This window comes from Anas platyrhynchos, chromosome 16 (genome assembly GCF_047663525.1).
Source record: "Anas platyrhynchos isolate ZD024472 breed Pekin duck chromosome 16, IASCAAS_PekinDuck_T2T, whole genome shotgun sequence".
Lineage (NCBI taxonomy): Eukaryota > Metazoa > Chordata > Aves > Anseriformes > Anatidae > Anas > Anas platyrhynchos.
The window spans coordinates 13,809,007-13,834,607 of record NC_092602.1 but is presented as its reverse complement, the minus strand read 5'-3'; the positions used below and the strand labels follow the sequence as shown (position 1 = coordinate 13,834,607).

The 25,601-nt window shown below is 36.7% G+C and overlaps 2 protein-coding genes across 4 annotated transcripts in view; one reads left to right on the top strand and one right to left on the bottom strand.

Moving 5' to 3' along the window:
• The window catches only part of TMEM132D (transmembrane protein 132D), a 327,315-nt gene that overhangs the window by 287,642 nt on the left and 14,072 nt on the right, over positions 1 to 25,601 (bottom strand). For both annotated transcript variants that reach the window (XM_072024466.1, XM_072024470.1), the window contains exon 2: positions 12,940 to 13,028. In XM_072024466.1, the coding sequence (XP_071880567.1) occupies position 12,940 (1 nt within the window). In that variant the 5' untranslated portion in view covers positions 12,941 to 13,028. The remainder of the gene's footprint in view (positions 1 to 12,939; positions 13,029 to 25,601) is intronic.
• PIWIL1 (piwi like RNA-mediated gene silencing 1) overlaps positions 8,481 to 25,601 on the top strand; it is a 171,982-nt gene continuing 154,861 nt past the window's right edge. For both annotated transcript variants that reach the window (XM_072024471.1, XM_072024472.1), the window contains exons 1-2: positions 8,481 to 8,624; positions 13,021 to 13,077. The gene's annotated coding sequence lies outside the window, so the exon portion shown is untranslated. The remainder of the gene's footprint in view (positions 8,625 to 13,020; positions 13,078 to 25,601) is intronic.

The window sequence follows — 25,601 nt, the reverse complement described above, 5'->3', positions numbered from 1 at the left end:
TGCACTCAGTTTGTGAATCTGCATCGACTCACAGGAAATGGTGTGTGAATGCTTAGTCACCAAGTCAGAAGAAAAGGTGACCCTTTTATCCAAATAAAGATTCAGATGACTTTCATTGTTTTGAATATAATCCCTCATCATACAGGTTTACTCTGACATCAGTTTCATTAAATGACTTGATATTTTCTCTGCTTCAGTTCTTATCTGTCATCTCACAGAAGACTGACTACCAACCATTTAAAAAGAGAATATATTATAAAACCACTGGAAAGTTCTTGGCCAAGTACAAATATCTTTTCTTAACTCATGTCACAGTTCCAACTCAACATTATTACAATGTTCTCTCTAAAGGAGAAAGACAAGCTGATTTGAAGATATTTTTACTGTTTGAATCAAGCTTTCTAAATCATCTTTGGAAAACAGAACAAGCTACTAACTTGTTAGTAATTAAGGCTACCTTATGGGTGAGCTGTGGATCTGGGGTGCTATTTCCCATTTACATATGCTTTTTATTCTACTCCCCTTCACACTCCCCAACCCCCTCAGCAACAGGAAGACGGACCACTGAATTTCTGAAAACTGATGTTCTTGTCCTAAGACTTGCAAAACAAGCACAGTCTAAATAATCACTAATTGAGCAAGAAAGCAAAAGAAAATTTTATGTGGTTTTCTAATGGAAAGAAAAGATTAGCTGTTAATTGCTCTGGTTCATGCTGCAGTGGGAAGAAATAGTTCCTGAGTTATCCTATTAGGCAGAACAGGTACAAAACATGGGTGCTGTTGTTCTGACCTGACTTTTACACAAAGAAAGAGCAATAGGTATTCTTCTTTGCCTCTATATAACAGAGTAAGCTCTATAATTACACTGTAGAGGACATACAGTTAACTTGATTCTAATGAAAACCCTTTGATTTTCCTGGAGTGACATTAGTTTGGGTAGGTATAGCTAAAAAAAGCTTACTTACTTTTGTGACCAAAAGCAGGACTCACTATGCAGCCTCCCAGAAAGTATGCTTAGTGAGAGAATTTCATTGTTACATCTTAAACTGGGGTGGAGGGAATGGGGAGTACTTTTGCAAGAGGAGTGCAATTTCATAATTCTCATGATAGCCATGAAATTATTGGGTCACAGCTGTATGGTACTGCAGATATGCAAAAGTCTGAACTGCATGTGGCAGCTTGAATGGCAATTTGTACAGTGTTTGAGAGGCATGTGGTAGCTTGAACAACAATTTGTACAGTGTTCACAATGGTGAACACATGAGGATTGGTTGGCTCGGGGTGAGGGGCAGATGGGAACAGGTTACAGTCATTCGACTTCTATGCACTGCAGTCTGAATCAAAGAAGCAGAAGCCAAGGGTGACATTTTTCAACTGTCTAGTGAGTTGGATATCTAAACTTACCCAGTTGTTAGCAAGTGTTCCATTGTCTCCCTGTGCTATCAAAAGAACCCCCAAGTTTGCTCACTTAAAATTGTCATTAGTTTCATAGAAAGCTCAGGAGTGCAAGATTTGCTTAAGAAGCATCAGTCCCTTGATCTATCACCTTTCTCAAGCAATGTCTGCTGGCAATTTATTTAGTTTACGCAATAGGAGCACTAGGTATGAAGATTCTTCAGCTTGCTTCAATATAGAATGTGGTAACTCAACTCAACTTTTGCTCGAATGAGTCCAGAGAAGGGCAATGAAGCTGGTGAGGGGTCTGGAGAACAAGTCCTATGAGGAGCGACTGAGGGAGCTGGGTTTGTTCAGCCTGGAGAAAAGGAGGCTCAGGGGTGACCTTATTGCTCTCTATAAGTACCTTAAAGGAGGCAGTAGCAAGGTGGGGATTGGTCTATTCTCCCATGTGCCTGGTGACAGGAGGAGGGGTAATGGGCTTAAGTTGCGCCAGGGGAGTTTTAGGTTGGATATTAGGAAGAACTTCTTTACCAAGAGGGTTGTTAGGCATTGGAACAGGCTGCCCAGGGAAGTGATGGAGTCACCATTCCTGGAGGTCTTTAAAAGACGTTTAGATATTGAACTTAGTGATACGGTTTAGTGGAGGACTGGTTAGTGTTAGGTCAGAGGTTGGACTCAATGATCTTGAGGTCTCTTCCAACCTATACAATTCTGTGATTTTTTGAACTTACACTTGAATACCTAGTAAGCATGGCTATGAAGTTTACAGGATTAGCTCAGCTATAGAAGCAACACCAACTGACACGCAGAAAAGACTCCACAACCATAGGGCTGTAAAGTAGGTATACTTTATTGTGGTGCACCGGGCACACTGGGAATAGCTTCCCTCAAAAAGGTGCGCGCCTGCCTGGTCGTCTCTCACAACTTTATACACGAATACTGTTACATATTACATGAGCTCTAATACATATTCATTATTTTCCCCAAAAAGGCGGACCTCTTCCTAGTACTGATTTCCATACTTCCTGCCCTTAGCTCCTTCCAGTTGCGCCTGCGCAGTGTAGCCTGGTGGTCGTGGGCAGGGGTCTTTCAGGATGAAGGCAACAAGGAAGAGGAGGTTAAACTCTCTTTACCTCTGTGGACTTTGACCTGTTGAAGAGTTTAGGCCTTTTTTCCTTATCTTTGCCCTATTTCCTGCCAACAAGTTGTTCATTCTTTCTTAACAAGATGTTCATTCTTCCCTCATCCGTTAGCCTTGAACAATATCTTCTTTTTAAACCTGCTTCTCATCTACATCCCTATAATTAGGATATTTTTAGATTCTCATTCACCTCCCCAATAATTAGGATATTTTACCATATATGTAGCTAAATACTAATTCAGATACGTTTTAGCATCTTCCCCATCTCACAGCCTCTTAGGACACCATTTGCGCAGAGCAGTTGAGCTGAATTATATAGGAAATAAGACAGACATTTCTAGCTTTGGCATAAAGGACTGCATAACAGTCATACCGCAGTTCAAGCACTTCCAATGCAACTCATTCTGAGTAGATTTGAGTATTCTTACTGAATCCTACAAATTAACTAAGGCCAAAATCAGTGAGGAAGAAACTGCTACTTAGCTGGTGCATCAATCAAGTTTTTGTGACAGCTTTCTTCAGAATCATTTTCCTGGTTAACTGCATCTATGCAATTGTTTAACCTGTATTGTTTTAAATGAGAAAACATCATATGGAAGAACTGAGAACATCTCTGTTCCATTAAACTACAAAAGTGAATCGTAACTCACATTTCTGATTAGGTCTGCTCTGCCCGATTGCTTGGCCTGTTGTTGCTTCACATCTCAATCAAATCACAAGAAGGTATGATGGAAACTTGTCAGTAACAAGGCACATAATGGAATCCGTTGTTTAGGGAAGTCTAAAGTGAGGTCAAATAGAAGCAGAACACAGTTAAATACTCTTGAATGCTGGGAAAAATTACTGCTGCAAGCCATGGGGCATTTCCCTATTAGCAATCAGAATGAGAAGCGGTTATCTCTACCTCTTCTCACTTGCTGTTGCTTTAGGCCAAGCAATAGCTTCAAGAAATGATCTGGGTGAGGAATATATACATCCTTTTTTTGCAAGGTTTATTTAACTCAGCTGAATATTTTACCTTTGAAACGTAAAATAGTTCTTAGCTGCCAAATTATTAGGTAACTTCTCTCAACTCACTACATTAAATTATAAAAATAACAAAATCATGATTTAGAGAAGAATAAAAATGACTAAATCAAAAGAACTTGAATCATAAGCACAACGTATTCTCCTTCAAGACAAGTTCCTTCATCTTCTCACAGAAGCTATTGACATACAACATTTTCAGGGAAGGCAAAAGTTTTAATAGCAGCCATCATGAACCACTAATCTAAATCAAAACATCATACTGCTGTCAAGCTGATAATGGTAGGAAAACTTTTGGGATGTTTCAGTGATTTTATTTTTTTTCTCAGGCAAATGCTTCAGGTAACAAAACAGCAACAACTGTTAAACAGCAAATACTTTTCATTTAACATGGAAAAGGCACTTCAGCTAAAAAGCTGCAGAACGTATATGATGCCCCCTTCATGATGACAAAGTAATAAAAGCCTGGAAAAAAACATTTATTGGGTGGTAAAAGCACAAACTGACACTAGTTTAACAGAGATCAGAACAAATCCCATATAATTTTGCATCTGCAATGCCAGGATTAATTACAGCATAATCTACATCAACAATTTGAATTAAAAAAAAAAAAAAAAAAAAAGCTTGAATTCCATAGCCTGTACAATACTTTCACACATAACCCTCCATGTATGCTGAGAATAACAATCTCAATTCAATTTTGCATGGATAAAAGACTAAACCAGACAATATGTCCTTCCCTCTTTCAATGTTATTTTCACCTCTATAAAATGGAGATAAAAGGCATCATCCTAAATTCCTTCACTACTTAGGTCCGATAGGTAATATTTGTTTCACCTGAAGAACCTAGACAGTTTATTAAGCCTAAAATATGGCAAACATAAATAATTCTTTATGGTTCAGAAGAAAAATAAACACAAATATGTAAGCAAGAATTAATAGTAGTAAAAGTCACACAATGATATTTGCTAGCTCATTAGAAACTAGAAACGAAATTTGTTAGAAAAAGATGGTGTTTCTTTGCCCAAACTGAATGCAAAGCTATGGTGAGATTTACAGACTTAATCTGAGTAGTTTTGCAGAAAGGCAACGGGTAGCAACATAAAGTATGAATTTGATTTTTTTTTGTATTTACATTGTCAATTTATAGATTATGTCTTGAAAAAATCCTACTAATAAAACTCATAATTTTGGTCATCTTTTTAAAAATAAAGATGAAAAAAAAAAAACAGTGTTCTCCTGTGAAATTCATATTCATAGGAAAAAGTAATATATTAGGTCACAAATTTCATTTCATCTGTATGTTCTGGGACAATAGAAATTGTGAAAATTACTCATGAGTAATCTTGCTAAATTTAATGTCTAAAATTAACACAAATGTTTTCAGTGTGAGGGTTTTGATTATATATAAATGTATATAAGCAAAATCAAGATGCAGTTTGTTCATTTCTCAAGCACCAGCCCTTTGTATGGAAACAGGCTTGAGCATTAACCGGAAAATGAGAGGGATGAAGGAAGGTATTCAGCAAATGTAATGTAATGACTGGCCCAGGAGATTTTATAAAACCAATGAACTGAAATACTTTCAGACAAATCAACTAAAATCTTAACTGCATATTCAATTACGGATTATTAAGAGTGTGTGACAAACACTTAAGTGTTTTAGTGGATTTGAAGCTATTACCTTTAATTACATCTCAGAAGTCTGTTCCAGCGCTGTGACTTTCTGGAAAAATAAAAAACGTTTCAAACCTGTAACCCCATGCAAAAGCATGGTCAATATGCCAGATACTGTGGAGAATTTGTTCTTCTTCAAATGTGTGTGCTTGTAAAATTTGTCAGGTGAAAAAAAAAAAAAGTCAACAAAATTGTTCATTTTAATAGTTAAAAAGTTCAGCTTAAGGATTTGGAAAACAAACAACAACAACAACAACAACCTGTTACTCTGACAAGTTAAATTATGAGTCTTTTCACTCATGTTAAGAGGTCTACCTCAGTCAGCAATTACACTGCTAAAAAAATCATGTTGAAATAAAATCAATTTTCTATATGTTTTTGTAAATGCGACCAGCAAAGTCTAATACCTTTGATAGGAACAATACATCATGGATTTGTAGGGATCAATGTAACTCTGGTTTAGCAAAAAAAGGGATTCAGACTTTTAGAAAAAGAGGGAAGTGTCATGAGTTCTCTTCCCATACAAGGCTTTTCTACCTGTACTTAAATTTTAGTGCATTGGGGTAGAAAATCAATGTGAACTACCCATTTGATGTTTGAAGTAGTTGGGCTTCATCAGTAAAACTATCAAAACAGAAAAAAGGTAAGGCAGAAAACAAAAAGGGAAGAAAAATACAGGGATAGTACAGAATACTTTATTAATAAAGGAACTAGGAAAACAGACCAAAAAAGAGCAAGTGCTTGCAGCCAGCTCTCCCCCCGCCTCTTAATATTGGTGGGCTGAAAGTGTATCTTTGCAGATTTTCACTGATAGATGAGCAAGTACATAGATATGGCGATATTCTTGGTCTCTATGTACAAAGTAGTAACTTTACAGTATTTGCTGTAGAAGATGGGAAAGGAAGAGGGACGAGAATCACTTTGCCTAATTAAGTTTTAGTGTGGCAGCAGATGAACCAAAAAAAAGACTTTTAGCATACACTGGGCAGGACACCCATGGTGTCACCACAAGTGGCATAAATACGTTGTTAGTGTCAGCTTTCAAGAGAGGCCAAGCTAATGAGAAGAAGGTGCAGGATCTTCTGGCTGTATTATCATCAAATATCCAGCACTTCTGCAGTAGCACAACTTTTTCATGCTGCTGCATATTATTACCCTATATTTTGTTCTCTCCTATAGAAAGGAAGAAGCACCAATGGCACAAGCTATTTTTCATGTTTACATTGCTTATTAATGGCTGTGCAGAAAAAACAAAGGTGATGAATTCTTTCTGATTCCTTGCCAGAAACTACATTAGATCAACCAGCATTCCTCTTTGCTTCTTGTTTAAAAGAAACTGCGTCAGACCATTCTCTTGTTTCCCTTTCTGTTCCATCATGGCTCTGTAGCCTGATGAGTTTGCATTGCTGTGCTTTTCTTCTGTATTGAATATAAATTTTCTAAAGAACTAAATATTTATTTTTTTAATTTGTCAAAGTTTACTTGAAAGGCTGAATATCCAAGTTCTGAAAATACATGGGGACATACCTTCAAAAACATTAATCTGTATACGTTGACAAATTAGTTCAGGGAAATTACAATTCCTTCAAGCTCCCATTCTCTTTCTAGCAATGAGAACCTCAGTTGGATGACAGTATATTTGCAGGACACCATTTGCATGACACTCTCTGGGTTTCAACAAATATCGTTCAGGATTTTTGAAGACAAGAACCAGAATATCGTTTAAACAAGGAGAACTCAAACCAAAAACATTCAAGACTATTTCTGATTTCATCCCTCTCTCCTCTTGGTTTCAGCCAAAACTTTTTAATACCCTATTTTGCTTAAAAAACAGATTCCCAAGAAAAGGAGAGAAAACCACCTTTACTTGCCACAGACCAAATCCCAAGAGCTATTCTGAGTTATTACCATGAGTTTGTATAGTATTGCAAAAAAAAAAAAAAAAAAATTACTGAATTACTGAGCTGAGCCATAAGATTTATGCTCCCTTAACAACTAAATTTAATAGCATCTTGACAGCTGTCCTAGACCACACAGTTATAATACTATTTGTCCTCTCTGATCTTTGAATGGCACCGAACCCATATAATGCAGAGCCTTAAGCATTTTGCCTGTTATTTAAAAGAATGTTAAAGCTCCAGTGGCATTAACAAAGCCATGAATCTTTTGATTTGCTTCAGTTAGCACAGTTCAGCTGTCGGCCCACAGCCTGAACCCATCCCACATGACCCTTCAGTCTCACGACAGCTCTTCTCCCTCACAGCCCTGACCAGCAGGCAGGAATCACAATGCCATTATACACATGTACCTTCCTGCTGGTTGTCACACCAACTCAGTCCATTTCATCAGTTTGCTTTGGATGATGTTGGACCCTCTTTAATAGGTTCCACTATAGTTTTTACGAGAAATATAGAGTGTGTATTGCATTACTTGTAAGTCAACCGTTATCTATAGCTTTTTATAATTGTGAAGACATCTACTCCAACACAACTAAAATTCCTATATGGTACAGCCTGTATCATTTTATGTCTGTTTTATGTTATGCCATAGCATTATGAGCAAGAGACACTCAACTGTCCAGCACCCAAATATTTATGGTGCAGATCTCAGTTTAAGTGAAACATACATCTAGCCATTGTCAATCTAGTATTGTCATGTGGTTGGCATTAACATCTAGTATTGTCAATTTTTAGCATATAAGTCCAACAGCAAATTTAAGTGGTATAAGAAAAAAGGGAGGGGGGGGGGGAAGAGAAAAGGGGGTTAAACATGATAATCAGTATGATGCTGGGCTGCAGTTGTGAGGGATATGTTTCAAGCAAAAGTCATTGTCAGTTCAAACCCCAAGACAAGCACAGATTAGCATGGGGTAAGGAGGGCAGCCGTCACTTCCACAACAGTTTTAAAAACAGCTTCTGGCAGCCTAGTCTCATTTTCTGTCTCTACAGGGGCCTGTTCATCTGAATCCTGCCAGACTCTGCCAAGCCAGGGGCTCGCAGCCAGCACCAAGCCCAGACCTCCTCACACACCATCTGAGGGAGAAGAACGCCACAGGGCAGCACCCCCTGACAGACCCTTTTCATATACAGTATAGAATATATATGTATTCTGTATTATACATATGATAAGGGGAATGGGGTGTGCTCAGCTCAGTCAGCCCCTGCTTTACCGCAGTGCTCACCGCCTGCTTTTCCTTGCTCCCCTCAGGGAGCCACAGCTCCGCCCAGGCGCCCTGGGCGCCATCTCCTGCCGGGCCACCTCCAGGGACGAGCCCCCCGAGCTCTCTCCCACTGCCCCCCTCCCTCCAGCCTTCCATCTAACGGCGGCATTGCCCAAGGGACGGGGCCAGCCTCGCCCCATGCCGCTGGAGCGGGGCTGTGAGGTACTTGCTGTGAGGGACTATGAGGGGCTGTGAGGGACTATGAGGGGCGGCTGGCCCGAGCTCGCTGCCAAGGCGGTTCGGGGGCGGCCGTCAGGGCTCGGCAGGTGCGATGAAAGGGCTGGGCGCGAGGCTCCTCACCTCAGTGCTGGGGGGGCGGCGATGGCGCCCGGTGCCGGTGCCCGGGCTGTGGGCATCGAGTCCTGGGGGTAATAAAGAGGGTTGGTGGTAGAGAGGAGGCTGTGGTAGGACTTCACGGCTCCGTCGCTCTTAAGGGGCTGGCTTTGGTGCTTTTTCCCCTTCACAACCAGGAGGGAGGCCTTCCCCGCTGACTGGGGCGGCAACCTGCGGTGCCCTGCCGGGTTCCCCTCCTCTCGATAAAAGAACGAAATAGTGGATGTGTGGTGATGGAAGTGGATGGTGCCAAAACAGCCTGATTTAAAGCTATAAAGTTGTTTTCCTGATCTTCAAAACTGTGGGGCTACCACTCTGAGAAATCATTTCAGGGGTAACATTTAAGGTTACAGCTTGCTTCTGCATAGGGAAGTACAGTAGAAATAAAAAGCTCCAGCAGCCCTCTGTATTTGTGTTTAGTCTGCTGGCATGGCAGACAGTTGATATATTATCAAAAGGTATGGTTTGTGCTCAAAACTTAAGCCCTTCTAATTAATAAATAATTTTAACAACTTGCAATCATGCTGTTTAGTCATATAGTGTGTGTAAGTAATATTTCCCATTGAATTTTCTTCCCTGAGGCTGCTTTATTACAGTAATAATCCATAGGTCAAACAAAAATCTCCAATCAGACTTAGGATGCTGATTCTAGGATTGCAGCCCTAATTAATTCCTATTTCTACTTTAAGGTTTTTGCATGTGATAACTATCTCGTTAGTGCCCTGCTTGCCAGTACTGCAAGTGAACAAATTAAGCATAATGCTTCCAAATAGTTGCTATTTTAATCGAGATCTTAAAAAAGAAAGGTAGCAGCAGTGGTTGTTGGAAGCAAATTTTAACTTCACTAATGGTAAATTATCTTTTAGGGAAATAAATCATATGCTTTGTATGGGCGTACTCTATGAAGGTTTACATCTCTGTATGTTCATAGGCACAGGGCTAGTGTGTCAAGAGAAGTGTATTAAGCTGAGGTAAGATTTGCTGCTGATCTCATGGGGCTCACAATTTCACCCAGGGAGTTTCAGAAGTGTTTAGCCATGGATAGAAGTAGTCATACCATCTTGTCTGGTAGAATATGTATTTACACTAAATGAAACATAGCAAATACCCTGAGAAATAGCCAAAGCTGGGAAAGACTCTTCTTATATTACTGTTAAAGTTGGGTGATCCAACATCCAGAAAGTATTTAATAGTCTTAAATGGTTACTTATTCCATCTTTTTACGACTCTGCTATCATTAGTATGTATTTCTCCCTCAGCCTCTAATATATGGAAACGTCAATAATGCCTTGTTCTGTAAAACGCATCAAGTACTTCTGTATTGCATTCAGGCTCATAAAAGTTTACTTGAGTTGATAAACAGCCATAAAATTTGTTGTGCTGAATTGGAACAAAAGGTGATTTTTTTCTTATTGGACTAGAGATTTTAAGCAACAGGCCTAGCTTCTTAGACTTCAGTTTTTGTCAGTGAAGTTTTGAAAGCTGATTATCATAGTGAATCTTAATTTTAGAGCTTGTTTAGAAAAAATTAGACAAGACTCCCTGGGAGTAGCTGCATGAAACCAATACAGAGAATCTGTTGTTTAACTGGCATATTTGTTCTGAAGTCTCTCACTGTCTTAATGTAGGACAAATGAAGCAGTTTGTTCTTCTGCTATGCTTAGTACTGTCAGATGTGCATAGAATAAGATTGTCTGATTTTCCTTTTTAAAAGAATGTGATTTGTTCTTATGTTGGTTACTCTGCACCCATAAGACGCATGCAAGAAGCTGTACATGAGTTTAGAATTCTGATTTACCCCAATTAAATAATGAGACAAGACAGTGTTAAGCATATTCTTGCTATTTTAGGTATGGCTTCAAGTCTGAGAGTATGAGCTTTTCTGTGTGATGTCTTCTAAGAATAATGCTTTCCTTTCTGTATGAGGAAATATTTTTTGACATTCAAAGGACTCAGGGAAAAAAATATACAAACAATAAATGTTTTGTGCTTCATGCCATAAAATAGCTTTGCACTTTCTTTCAGATACTTGTCACAAATTAATAATTCTGAACTATCATAATAGTGTATTTCAAAATGAATAGGGAATAATTATAGTAATCAGAACACAAGCAATGCATAGATTTGGTACGGGAATGAAACATTTCCTTTCAAACAGTTTTTCCAGAGCTTTTTTAGAAAGCTGCTCTTTTAGATTCAGCAGGTGCCAGATCTTTATTATGTTAGAAACTAACTGAAGTTTCCAAGAACATTTTGGAATTATCTGGGATTGCAGAAACAGTTCTCAAAAGTAAAATGGCTTGCTCCATGCTATACTGTAAACAACTAACTGCACACTGATGTGAATAACTAAGTCACGGTACTGTCACCAGTAAGAGAGGAACACTCAAAGTAATAACTAGAATTTTAATGTGCTTTATTTGGGTATAAAAGCAAACAGTGGTGAAGTTGCTCTGTGATACAGACCAGCACAAGACACAAAAGTCTTCCTGCTTGAGTCAGAACTGAATGAGGCTTATTATTTGAGTGATAAAACATGAGTTGATATCTCCTTGCATAATACTCACATGAAAGATGAATCAGACTTCTTGCATTTAGTATCATTTAGGTAACTCTTCTAATTTTTAAGAAATTTGTCCCAGTTGTCAATAAACAGGTGTTTTTTTCTCACAATTAACAAATAGGCAGTTCCAGATGAGAACAGTTGTATTGATGATAAGTGTCTAAGTGCAATTATTCATTAACAGTAAATAATGAAGTTTTCGGTAATGACTGCATCCTGCAGAGCAAAAAACTTGATGGATCCTTCTGCTTCGTGTGTACATACATGTATCTCCGTTTCTGATAAACTGCTTCCAAGTAAAAACTTACAGATTTTCACAGTAATAGCAAATTAATTCTAAAATTCTAAAATAGTTCATTCTAAAACCTTACAATGATTGCCTAAATCATTTCTGTCTGTTACTACCTGTATTGGGTTTTCTGATTAAAATTTCACAAGAACTTTAATACTTTATTGCGTTTTATTTTAATGTGTTATTTTATGTTGTAGTGTTTTCAATTACGCAGATGTGGTCTTGCATTAATTTGGATGTCTCACTTTAGCAATTAAGAGAACTTTGCTTTCCTTAGTAGCCCTTCTGAATCTGCATTTACTTCTGATGGAGTTGTTCTGTTTGACATGTACAAATCTGATTTTCCATTCTAGCCAATACAGCACTGTCTAGGTGAATTTAAAGGCTGGTTCTATATTCAGAGCTTACAAAAGAAAGATTTCATGTGAGAACTGCCTTAAGTGCTGTTTTGTCATTTGAGCAGGAAATGACTTGCATGCATTATTACTTACACCTCAAAGTCTCAGGTGACTTGCATAGATATATTTTGCTGTATCTACAGTTGTATATTCATGAGTCAGAGCTGCATTAAAATGAGGCTGAGAGGAAGCTGGGTTGGGGATACTTCTTTGAGCACATTGCCATATTTACAGAGGGAAATTACAGCCATAAATATCACTGGCAGTGAGACTTCCTGAAAGCTTATGTCAGTTCTTTTGTCCTGGTTTAAGATACCTCTGCTTAATCCAAAGTGTTTTGTACTGTGCTACAAGGAATACTATAAATATTGTAGCTATTCACTAAAAATGTTTGTAATCTGGTTATCCCAAAAGCATAACTGAGTAAACAGCAGTATCTGTATGTTATTCCCAAGGGAAAAATGCTATATATGGATAAAAACTACTGAGTTACTAAAAGATGTAGATGTTGCAGTCCTGTTATTCATTAGAATGGGAAGCATAATCCAGTGAAGGATCACAAACTGGGAGTCAGAATATCCAGAATCCTCATTGTGGCTAATACTGGCCAATTATGCTGCCTTGAAGGGGACACAAGGACAATGTTCAGAAATTATGAATTTACTTGAATTATTATTACAATTACAGGTGCCAGTCACTTAAAAAAAATAATATTAAATTAGGAAGCTCGGTTTATTCCTCATCTAGAAAACAGGTATATTGATGCTATGCATTACAAGCTTTTTTGAAGGTTGAGAAAGGTTTTTGTTAGTTAGGCAGCTGGAATAACTCCCTGGCTTTTCTCAAACCAAAATATGAAAGAAAAAAAAAAAAGATGGGAGATTTACTTACTGTGATCTGACGATTAAGTTTGTATGTGTATCACTTTAGAAACACCAAGGATATTAATGCTAAACTTCTTTTCTCTCACAGGAACATTCCTAGAAATACAAGAGAAGCAAAAAACTGTTTTCAAACTTCTATTGGAAGGTAAGAGTTAATGCTCTTCTTATATTTAACGGCTTTTTGAGATGGTCCTGTCTCTTTCACCTGCTGAATACCACAGGCAAGAAACCAGAATTTCAGCTAGCCATCAACATCTGTGCCAATTTTCTACCTAAAAACAAAGTAGAATATCTGGCATTTGTAGCTTTCAATCCAAGACTGACTTTGAGGAGAAAAGTAAAAAATCTAGAATGCTGTCTGTCACTTTCTGCCTGTAACAATACTTATAAGAGTGTTCTTAGAAATACTTTTCTAAGAGTGAAAAATATACTGAAATCTCAAAGAAATATTTACTTTTTCTGCTAAACCAGATGGGTGGCTGAATAAATTTCATTCTCTATTGCAGGTTCTAGTTTCCTAATAAAGATTTGGTTTCTTTTCTGTAAACAGTAAAAGCTTGAAGAACATTTGGGCTAGCAAGAAAGAACTATGTATGCAACCTTTGTCACTCTAAATTGGATAGAATGAAACTTTAGCAGCACAAAATCATTGGTAAATGCCCACTGTCACTCAAGTCTGCAGTGTCAAAATCCATCAGGAAAGGAGAAAAAGCTCTATGTCCTAAACATTTTATTTGACGGTGTCCCCCTGAGAAAGCAGGACTCTGAAATAAACATTTGGTTTTGCCTGTCTGCAGCTCAGTCCCAAAAGAATGTAGAAGAATAGAAGTTTCAAAAATGTGCTAAAGAAGATGCCTATAAAGGAAGGGCTTTGAGTAGCACGCTACTGTTCAGTATTTAAATTGCTGGAATAAAAGTAAAAAGGGCAAGCAAGACTTACAGAGCGCTGTTGTCTGGCAAATCTTCACACTAATAGTGGCATCCTGTCTTAAGTCACAGCTATTGTTGATGTTCATGTCTTAAAGAACTTTCTACATAGGGGAACAAAGCATTACCTGCAAAAAAATCTAATGCAGCAAAGAACTGAATTGCAGATGTAACAGTGACTGTACTATGTGGTTCTGTTCTATATGAGTTATGTCTTTCTTTCTTCCCTGCTCCACAGAGGAAATGAACCTGCTATTGCTGTTAAAAGGAAAAATAGCTAATTTGGCACAGTGACAGGCCAAGGTGCTGGCTGTTATACAGGTGTATTTCTTAAAGCTACATCTCAAATGTTGGTGTTTCATAGTTACCACTGACCCTCTCTTTCTGTGGGATTCTTGCTAGGATCTCTAGTTGGAGGGGAGGGTTGCATTTTTCCTCTGAAGTTGAAATGGGCTTCTGTCTGATCATTCCATATGTTGTGTATTCTGGACCATACCCATCACAGATGTTCCTCTCCATGCATTAAAACTGGGTATAAGCTCATTCGGCTTCAGCACTTGACTTTAAAAGGCAAAGAAATCAAATCCCTTTCTTGAGGGTATAATGCATCATTTTCCCCTCTTTGACTGTGTATTATCTTCTTTTACATATGATCACATCATCAGAATCTAACTTCCTGCATCTGTGTTGGCTAATTAGTGCCTTGGCTTTAAACCTTCTCCTATCAAAAATATACATTTTTTTTACCAGTCAGTATTTATTTTATACAAAGAGCTCTGAGCACATTTAATAAAAAGTGGAAGTGTAATGTTTTCTCTAAATTGGACATAACAAAGCAGAGTGAAAAGACTTGGATGCAGAAGTAAATAAACCAATGGTTTGGAGGGGGTAGGTAGGGAATGGATCGTTTCACTAGGAATCAGTGGGGCTAGTACTTCAGTGGTAGCACCCAGACAGGTCACACTAAACAGTGAAAGATTTTCAGAAACTGAATTTAAAAATCAAACCCACTTTGGCTCAAAGCCTGTGAGGATAAATAACGACTTAGCACAAAAGAACTGTTAGTGATTTGACTTCAAGACTTTATTTGAAAAAGCTGTTTCCCCCTAACTTTGAGACCAACCAGAATAAAAGCAAGGTGCTTTGTAGACTCATGATCAGAAAACAGATGCATTTTTCTATGGCTTAAAGAGGTAAAACTCCACTAATCTATGCAAGTTATAATGTGGTAAATCAGCTACACAAGTCGCACTTTCTTCTGACTGAAATAATTTGAAGAGTTAGGACCATTCTTTTTAATGGTGTTAGTATACTGGCATTATTTATAAACAGCAAAAATATTCTACAATCTTTGTTTTGCTCTCAGATGTATCTAATGAGTTCATACAGATTAATAAATAGAACAATTAAGTGATAGATTGAAGGCTGGAAGCAATTCAGTGTTAAGTATATGCTGTCATCTAGTGGTCATAGCCTGCAATCTTGTTTCCTCTTCAAATTCTGGTTTCTTTTGGCATCAATATTAAAAGTAAATTGATTATCATCCTTGTCTGTTAACCATTACTGCAATGAATATTTGTAGCACTTACATTTCAGTATCTGTATATACATTTACATATACGTAGGTGTTGACATTTATTTGAGGGGAGTCAGAGGATGTTTTAACGGATCAATGGACATATACCAATACTGAGTCAACACTGTAAACTGTGCACACGTTTTACATGTTAATTGAAGAAATAGATCTATGCTACTAAATAGCTTGTCTCTACTCACACAAATTCACTGTTACTTCCACTCTACATGTGATTTTTTTTATTACTTTCCAAGTATCCTGAGGTTGTGAGGTGAAATAATATAACATTTTTAGTGTATTTTTAATAATTTTTGGACACCTTCAGCATTTCTTTACAATAACCAGAGCAGCCTTTAAGATTATTCTTCATAAAGCAGCCTCAGCCATTTAACTCCAGCTGAAACTGACTTTAAAAAGGATGCAAATTATTGCAAGCTATCCATCAGTTTTATTTTAACATTAGCTTTAAAATTTTGATCTGAATACTATCATTCTTATCCCTTGTCTTTGCAGAACAGACCAAGTTCTAAATTCAGGCACACGATTTAAGGTGCTTTTGAACCCTTCACTAGAACTCTGTAATTTAGGACCCATATTTAGTACTTTTAGAAAATCGGGGGTGATGAGTTGAAACAAATAAGTGACGTTTAGTATTTCATTTATTCATAAAATTAATGCAAATATAATATAAATGTTCAGTTTTCTTCAAAGAAAGTGGTAGCTGAACATGTGAGAATCTTTGTGAAGCTTTCAGATTCTAATATGACTTTCACCATCTAACAGCAGTATAAAGAATTTAGTCATCTATGCAAGCACATGCTACTTGACATGTTTCAGAGGTGTCTGTAGAAAATGAAGATATTGACTGGTACCACTTTACTTCTGAGCAATTTATAGTTACTTGTTTTGGCAAGTGAACACCTTACCTTTGTAAGTGACAGGTTTACATATTTACAATATGTAAATAACAACTCTCATTTTTCAGTATGGAACAATCTCTCTCATTTTCAGAGTTAACAACTTTCAGATACCTGCATGGGGTTGGACTGCAGCATCCCAAACTGGGTTGATTTTACAATAATATTTTTCAAGATTTTAAGGTTGTCTAGAAGAGAAACCTTCTAACTTAGTGTTGACCATATGCTTATTACGGCTGGGTAACCACACTAGATTTAGGCCTCTCCTCAGTAGCAGTTAGCTCTTCTAAGAATCTGTGAGCACAGGTTATTTTAAAAGCAATAATGGGGAGCTTAGCCCGTTGTAGACATTGAGCACACAGAGGACTGTGCTTTATTGATTATCATATCGGTTTCATTCTCATACATTTTGCTTCTTACTGCTCTGCATCTACTATTCAACCATTTCCCTTCAATGTTCTGTTAAACCAGTGGGAAATCACTCTCGCTGGAGGAATACCAGGTCAGTTGGCATATTAAGCAATCTGATTACGTCAGGCTTTAATCATAATATTTCAGATAAGCTAAATAATACCTTATAAGTAATAAAGAAACATGCCTACTATAAGACAGTGTAGCAGGTCATCAACTCATGTGTTCTTGGGAAATCAGACTGTCCGAAGAGAATATAACTTCATTTGTCTCTGTTAGAAACAATAGAGTATGGAGTCATTGGGCAGAACCTATTATTGAGCTTGTATTGAAAGAGGTGGAAAAAAGAATGTTAATCACCTCTTGATTAAAATGTACGGCTCAATCTCAGAAACTGGAGGAAGTCAAATCTTGACAAATGAGAATTTCCTAAATGAACTTCTGCTTGAAAAGATCGTAAGTGCCTAGTCTTGCTTTATGATATAATCTCCATATAACTCTATCAGTTATATGGAGATTTTCAAGCCACACTTTCTCATACACTCTAATTCTATAGCAGCACTTAGAAAGGCAGCTTGGACATGATGTGATTTTAGGTCCAAGAGATGGTTTCTCTATGCACCTTTTTTTTTTCTTACTGTTTTTTTTTTTTTTTTTTTTTTTCCCACGGATGTGTAGCTATTTTCCTCTTTCCCTTTGAGGAATGAAGACTACTGCAAAAAGTTTGACTCCTGATATTTCTATTATGCCTTAGCTCACAGTTAAACTTATGCAAGATTGTTCCAAGAGCTACATGCTCTTCCATATAAAAATAAACAGGGATCCCTTTCAGCTCTAAAAGGAGAAAAAGCAGTTGTGTAAGGAATCAAATGGTAATTACAGATAGGAGGAAAGGTGTGAGGTGAGGCACAGCATTTTGTTTCTCAATGAACTGATGTAGCTTTACCTTTTCTTATAGTATGTCATAGGTTTTTTTACTAGCAGAATGCTGGAAAGAAACACAGTTAATGACAATCAGATCACTATTTTTAACACTATATATCATAAGTATTAGCAACATATTTTCTTTAAATATAGCTAGAAACCAGTTACAAATAGGTTCTCACAGTAAGAGCATTGTCTTAGTGTAATAGCATTTTTTTTGCAGTACCTAGTGTTTGTATAATTAAGATCATAAAGGATAATGAACAGAATCTAGTTTTTTAACTAATCTTCATAGCAATAAACAGGATTCTAAGCTTGCTTGTAAACGGAATTTGAAGAAGCCAACTTGTATGTGTAAAAGCACTTTCAAAAGAAGAGTCCACAACTGAATGACATACATGTAAATAGCCTGTGTACAGATTACCATTTTCTGCTTAGTATTCTATTTTCGTATATTTCTGTTAAACTATGTAAAGCTTTGCAAGATTTTTCCAGTAAGGACTGAATATGTATGTACTTTCTAGATCATAACCAAGTAACTTGATCAAGAAGAAATTCACTCTCACTGCCTCTGTCACTTTCTGAAACTTTCTGCAAATCTGCCTGGGACAAAACTCTTCCAGACCACAGATGTAGTTTGTTGTTAATCTGGCCAGAATACATTCAAATGTTCTGGGCTGGTGTTTGAAGGAAAGCTAGTAACTTTTGAATTATTGTAGTCTTGGTCACAGATGAACATATATTTTACAGATCAAAACTGATAAGAATTTTCTTGTGAAACAATTTTGAAATGATGGAAAATTTGAAGACAGGGTGGGTTCAGTTTGGGAAAAAGCATTCCATAGTTGAGGCGTACCTCACCAGCTTACCAAGATGTCATTGTTCAGTCTTCTGCCTGAGCACCCTTTGTTAAATAACCCAGATGAAAGATAAATGAATGGGGAGTAATTTAGATAGATTAAATGGACAAGAGTTTGGATCCTTACTGTAACTTCTGCAGTGCCTCATATCTGAGCAAGGAAGAATTGCTACGTTCCGAAATGCCAGGGTCATTAATCAACCCCTTGATGTTGAAGGGATGTGATACAATGATCACAGCTTGTAGAGGACAGAATTTTTTTTTGCATGGATCTGCGAATCTGCTTTGCTTTGTTCAGCCCTGCTGTAAAATTCAGGGAATTAAAATAATTGAATCATTGATCTATGAATATGATTTCTGAAATACCATGAAACAACGTAACAATAACGGATATATCTTATTGGAGTTTTTTTTAATGCAAATTATGTAGTTAATTTATCCTTTGGCATTAGCTGTGCATGTCTCTCTGTCATGGAAGTCTGCAGCTGGCATCATTGGGCCTAACCTACTGAACGTAATTAGAGATCAGAGGGCTCCCAATTGACTTCATAGAAGTTTTTCATTCCTGCCTAACTGGCAAGAGATCCTGTAGCTTTGTCAGTATTGGATCACATTAAATATTTTTATTGTTGAGCAAAATTCAGACCAGTCATGTTTTCCATAATGACAGATGTCCACTAATGGCAAGCTTAGAAGAGGGGTCCTGACTTGGTTTTGATATAGTAGAAAAAATGCAACACATGTTGTGCTGCTTGTAGCCAAGGACTGTTGTGCTGAGAGTTCAAATACATGGGCAGTGTTTTATAAACAGGACGTTTCTGATGTGCCATTGCAAACCACAGTGGAGTAAATCAACACTGTAATGTTCAACGACAAGGAGTTTGCGAATGAAATCAGTCAACTGTATTTGTACTTTTCTGTTGTCCCCTGAGGTGTCAAGTGTTTTTATGTTTGTATGCCTGCATTGGCACAACAGGCACTCTGAAATTTGATTCAGAATGGTTTTGCACTCAAGTAATCTGCTTCTCCAACTTAATGGTGTTGGGAGAGATCCCATTTTGAAGTTTTATCAAATATGCTTTGGGAATTTAACTTCTGGTGGTTTACTGGAGTCTTTAAGTCTTCTGCTGCATTCAAAAAGTCAGCCTGGAGGGGTGTATGAGACAAGTAACAGCAAATAAAGAAAATTATTTACAGTATGTATTAGATGCAGCCTTCTTTGGAACATTGTGTGCAGCAGTGATCATGCTTGCCATGATCCATGTCTACTGGTAAAGGTGTAGCATAAGGTGATGAGGATGGTGTTCTCATATGGAAGATGGAAAAGAGTGAATCATCACTTGGGAAAGGAGATGAAGTAGGCATAGGTTGAGAGAAGATGTTCAAAGTACATAGTATAATAAGATCATGAAAATTTCCTGTTTAACTTTTCCTCTGCTTGTAACAGGAAAGACGAGGGATGAACAGTAAAAATAGGATTCAAAACTGCCAAAACATATACTCTGTGTACAGGGAAACTCGTTGCATAACATTTGAGGTTAAAATGTTAATAGGATCTAGAAGAGTTAGGTACTCCTTCGGTTAACAAAAATATCCAGAGATGTCGTGTTCAAACAAATCTTTATCCTTTAAGCAAGGATAAGGATTAATTTGGAGGGATGGAGAAGAGCAGATGGATTACCCCAAAAATGCCTATTGCTTAAATTCCCTATGAGAAGTGAACACAGGCTACCATCAGATGTGAATAGCTACAGTATGTGAACCATACCTCTAATTCATTTCCTCATTTTTTTGCTCTTTGCAGTAAAAGGACTGGAATTGTATAGAATTTTTCTCAAAATGCAGTTATGAGTCAAGATATAAAATGAGATTTCTCAGTAAGGCATTCACAGGAAAGTAAGATGATAATGTGGTAGGATGCTATCTGCTGAAGGTATTAGCAGAATGAGAAGGCATGGTTTAAATTCAAACCTCTTATACAAATGAGAATGCAACTAGGTTTAACTATCCTATGTTCCAAATGTTTTTAGCTAAGTAGGATTAATCATCTCACACAAAGGAAGAAAACTGATAAATGTAAAAATCGGATAAATAATGAAACAAATAACCAAGGACATCTCAATATCAAGTACTCAGAACTTTGCAAAGTAGGATGCAATACTATATTTTCCCACTACTAGTATTCAACCTCCATGATACAAGTTTAAAAATGTAACAATTTTAAACAAACCTGGTCTATTGTAACTATATTTATAAATAAATAAATAAATAAAAGAAACACACAGGAAAAAAACAGCCAAACAGAAAAGTAATCCTTAATATCAGTTTCCTCTTTGGACATGCACATGGATGCAAGGAAAAACACGTCTAGAACCCATGCTAAACTTGCCTAGAAATCTCACTATTTTTAATAATGGTGCTGTTTCAATAAGTTCCTATGGTGAATTTTGACAGAATATTTGAGGTGACTGGTAAAAAAAAAAATATATATATATATATATATATATATATATATATATATATATTATATATTAATCATTAATTAATAATACATTATATATTATTAATTATTATATATTAAAATTATTTATATATATATATATGGCTGTGTACAGGTCTAAAATAAGATTGTAAATGAACCATTGCTGGAAAGCAAAAAGCAATTGTGTTTTGTGAAAGCTGTCTCCTTTTGCTGCATAGTATTCTTCAGTATCTACTACAGCACCAGGTGTAAGTCTTGTAGAGGTTAGCTTGCAAAGAAGCAGGTGCAGATGTTGCTTAATGTTTTCAAGTAGTATTCGAAAAATATTTTTAATAGATCTTTTCCTGTCACTCATACTGGCTGGGAACTCGATTCGATGTTATAAAGATAAGTTTCACTCCTGTGATGTTATTGACTTAATCTTGCAAGAAAGTCAGACTCATGGAAAAAGAGGACTGGCAAGGATTTTAAGATGAATCAAGGCAATATCACAGTTCCAGTAACTGTTTGTACATCCTCTGAAACAAAAATTGTTGACTTCTATTCAGCCTGTGATATATTTCAGACCTGCAGAGCTGCTATGCTAGTCCATTGTTCTCCATCCTATATTTATGACTGAAGATGCACCTTTGTAACATACCCAAATGCTCAGTGTTTTCTAACAAATATTGAAAAAGGCACAAGTCTTATGCCAAAAAAAAGAAGACGGCATGGTATCAGTGTAGAATCTGACATAATGGTTGTCTTTTTTAATTTCTTTAAATGTGCTTGAAGAGTGTGAGTTATTAAAATAATAATCTCTTGGTGTGTGTACGGTTGCTTCTCGTGAATAATCTCTAGCCAAAATTTTACTGAGATCAATGATAATTTTACCTATATTGAGATATAAATTACACATCTGAAACTATGAAATGCCTTTGGAAGACCAGGGTGAGTTGTAATGTGGAGATACCAGTATGTGGTATGAAGCCCAGTTCTTGCATGCTGTCTTCATGCTTTGACTTCTTATGGAATGATGCGTTTAAAGGACGATAACAGTAAATGCTGACATCTAGTGGTTTTGCAGTACCTGCTGCTTCAACTTTGAAGGTATAACTCGGTCACCTATCTTTTTCTAGAGTGTTGAGAAGGGTAACAGTCCTTTTCCAGCCCTGCTGCAAGTCTATAATTTATAGACAGGTAATAAGCTTAGTTTTAAAAACTGCGGTTACTTTCAGTATTCATTCTTACCTCTAGAGGCTTTGCAGTGTCTAGTTAAAAAAAAAAAGAGTTGCATGTTTTTCTCTCAACATTCCATAATCTGAATATGCTCCAAAAGAAAACTTTCATCATCATGAGTAACATCTGAATGTGCATGGTTATCTGACCTGAACACAGTAGGAAAACCCTTTAAATGGTTATTAAAGTGTTTTACACAGGAGTGGAATGGTGTTACATCGAAGGCATTAAAAGCTTGCAGCCCTGACCTAATTGTTGAGTCATTGTGTGTTCCAAGATACTGAGGCAACTGAGGCCCTAAAATCTTGAAATCCTGTTCAGAGAACTACATTAAGAGGTCTTGATGATATTTGAATTTGGTATTTTGTCAGCCATTAGTGCTAATAGTTAAAAAAAAAAAACAACCAAACAAACAAAACAACCAGACAAATTCACAGAGGAAATAGTCACTAAAAACTGTTAAATTCATGCACATTTACTGGTTTGGAAGCTCCTGGAGTCACAAATTTTTGGAAGCTGGTGAAGTGTTCTGAGGAGTATGACTTGTTCTTATGCCTTTGCTGGGCTATGTTTATTACTGCAGATACTTAGTTTGGATGTCAGTTTTTCACTCATCTTCCCATCCTTAATGAAGCATCATTTCTATGAAATATTTATTCTGATACCACAGTTAATTTTCTCCATTATATAAAGATATAAATCATTCCTTCAACTGGATAAAGTATGTAGGCTAAGAGAAGAGATTCCTCTAAAGATGATGAAGCGTTCATGGGTTTCGTTTTAAAGGAAAAAATTAAGAACAGAGACCTATGTGTGTGTGTAAGCCATTTTCTGTACACAATAATCAGATTTGTCGTCCCTATTCTGTCCTTTGAACAGAGGTACATATTTCTGAATGCTCTTCGCTGGTGTTCTGTGTATGGGATACTGATCTGTTTACAAATTTACATTTTATAGAGTAGTTTCATAAGAATTCCAGTTAGAGTTGCCTTAAATTTTGCCTGCTGTCTTTGTGAGCTTGAGCTTGTAAAATATCTTCTAGGTATTTGGAATCGTATCTAGTGTGTATATGTGATTGTGTTTGTGTGTGTGTGTGTATACATAAAAGTGTGAGAATTCATAAGTGTTAATATAAAAATCTACAACATAGAGTACAGTAAAGAGAATCCTGATGTGGCCAAGATTTATTGCGTGATTAACTTTATATGCAGTAAGTAGTTACACATAAGTCCAACATGGTATTTAAAATTAAGACCATATGTAAATCTTGACAGCATCAAGGCATAAACGGCCCAGTGCTCCTGCATCAGAGATAGAGCAATCACAGACAACTGACACATTCCTTAAAAGCAAGTGAGCTTAGTCTATTTTCTTGTTTTGTCAGTAGGAAGGTGTAACTGTGTGGAGAGAATAGGCTCAGAAATTCAACACTATGTAGATTATAAAACAGAATATTAAAAATAGGTGAACAAGAGAGAGAAGGAATGGCTAGGCAAATTGACTCACTTTGAAATCAGCACTGACAGCTCTGGAGATACTCATCACCAGCTTATTTTGATTCTATCCCAAACCTGTTGATGTTGATACAGCTACTGGTCAACTTGTGAGCTGGATTCTGCTTCTTGTTGTACTGAAGTTAATTAGCTTTCTTATGCAAAGTCTCAGTTGACAGTTTGTGTGTTAAATGAGCCTAATGAAAAGAGGTGTCTTATTTCAAAGAGCGGGGGCATGCTGGGGTAGCTGTGAGAAAGGAAGTTAGAGACTGTCAGAGATGCAAACAGGAATTTAGATGACTGAGTTCAGTTCTTGTCTCTGCCATGTCTTTGTGAAGTTGTTTGATCTTACTCTCTGCCTCAACTTCTCACCTGTAAACCTGTTGTTTCTTTTAATACTAGCCTTTTGGGGATCAGGTTTTGTCATGTGGTATAGATCTCAGCCGGGCCTTTTGGACACTTCTGTAATACTAATAGTACAAAAAGGGGTTATTCACACTGTGGTATAATTGCTCTTGCTGAATCAATAAAGTTTATAGCTGGGACTGTACTTGGAGGCAGCTCTACTGGGAGTTGTAACTACTGAGAAAATATAAAGAGATATGTGAAAAGATGTAAAAGGTTAATAGTGTACAAATAAGATTTTGTTTTTAAATTATCTCTATCTTATCTGTTATACATCTACATCTACATCTGTTGTGTAATGCTATTTCAGTTTTTCTCTAATATTGAATCTAAATTGTCTACCAAATGAGAACTGCAATTGCATTACACAATTAGGATTAGATGCCAAGCTATGATTAGTTTCATTCCTCTATGATAAAAAGGGTTAAAAAAAAATAAAATAAATGGAGGTTGGAAGGACTGAATCTTCCAATTAGCTGTGCAGCATTCATTGCAATTGACATCAGGGGGAGTAGAAATAACTTGAAAACAACATTTTTTGTAGTATTTTCCTTACAGAGAGAACTTAGAAAGAAGCTGCTGTTAAGTAGTTGTGTTTTTTTGCTTTTTGTTTTTTTCTCCTGTGGAGCCCTGTATGATCCACAGTCAGAGTTAATAGATTAAGGAACTAACAGGAATCCAGTGAGGAAAAACACAATTTGTGGATCCCAGTTGGGTTGTACATATATCTAGATTGTGTGCTCCTCTCCCCTGTCATAAATGCAGAAATAAAAATAAATAAATAAATAAATAAATAAATGTGTGGTTTGATGAAAGAAATGAAATGCAAAGTGAGGGATTATTTCTGTTGTTGTTACAAGCAGATTTAATTTTTTTTGTGTGTTATTGTTTTGTTTGGTTGGTTTTGGCTAATGGCGTTGTAGTACACGCATCAGGCCACGGGGTGGAGATAAATTTGTTAGAATTAGGTTTTCCGATACGTACATTTTCAAGGGGTTTAGTCACCGTTGTGGCAAGTATATTTAAGAATGGCTTTTCTGTTTGAAGTAAGATAATGATTGTATACTTGTTAGTGCAGAGGTTTTCATGTTCCTTTGTAGCTGAGGGGTGAAAAAGGATATGCACAAATACCATTTGTCCACCAAAGCTGAAATAGTATGCAGATTCAAAAAACAATCCCAATTTTTATGATCATGATAGAAATATTCATGACCATTCAGAGACTTTAATTAGCATAGTATTTAAGATATTATCTAAAATATTCAGGTTTGGGTTCCTGCCCTAAGACTGAATGTTTTTCATTCAAGATAGATTGGTTTCCTAATAACTAAGCTGCTAAAAAGATAGGTCATTGCTTGATTCCGATTTCAGAAAGCTTCCTGAAATATTTTTGCAGCAAACAAAAGAATGACTTGGGGACTGAAGAAATAGCTTCAATTTTTATACATCGATGTGAT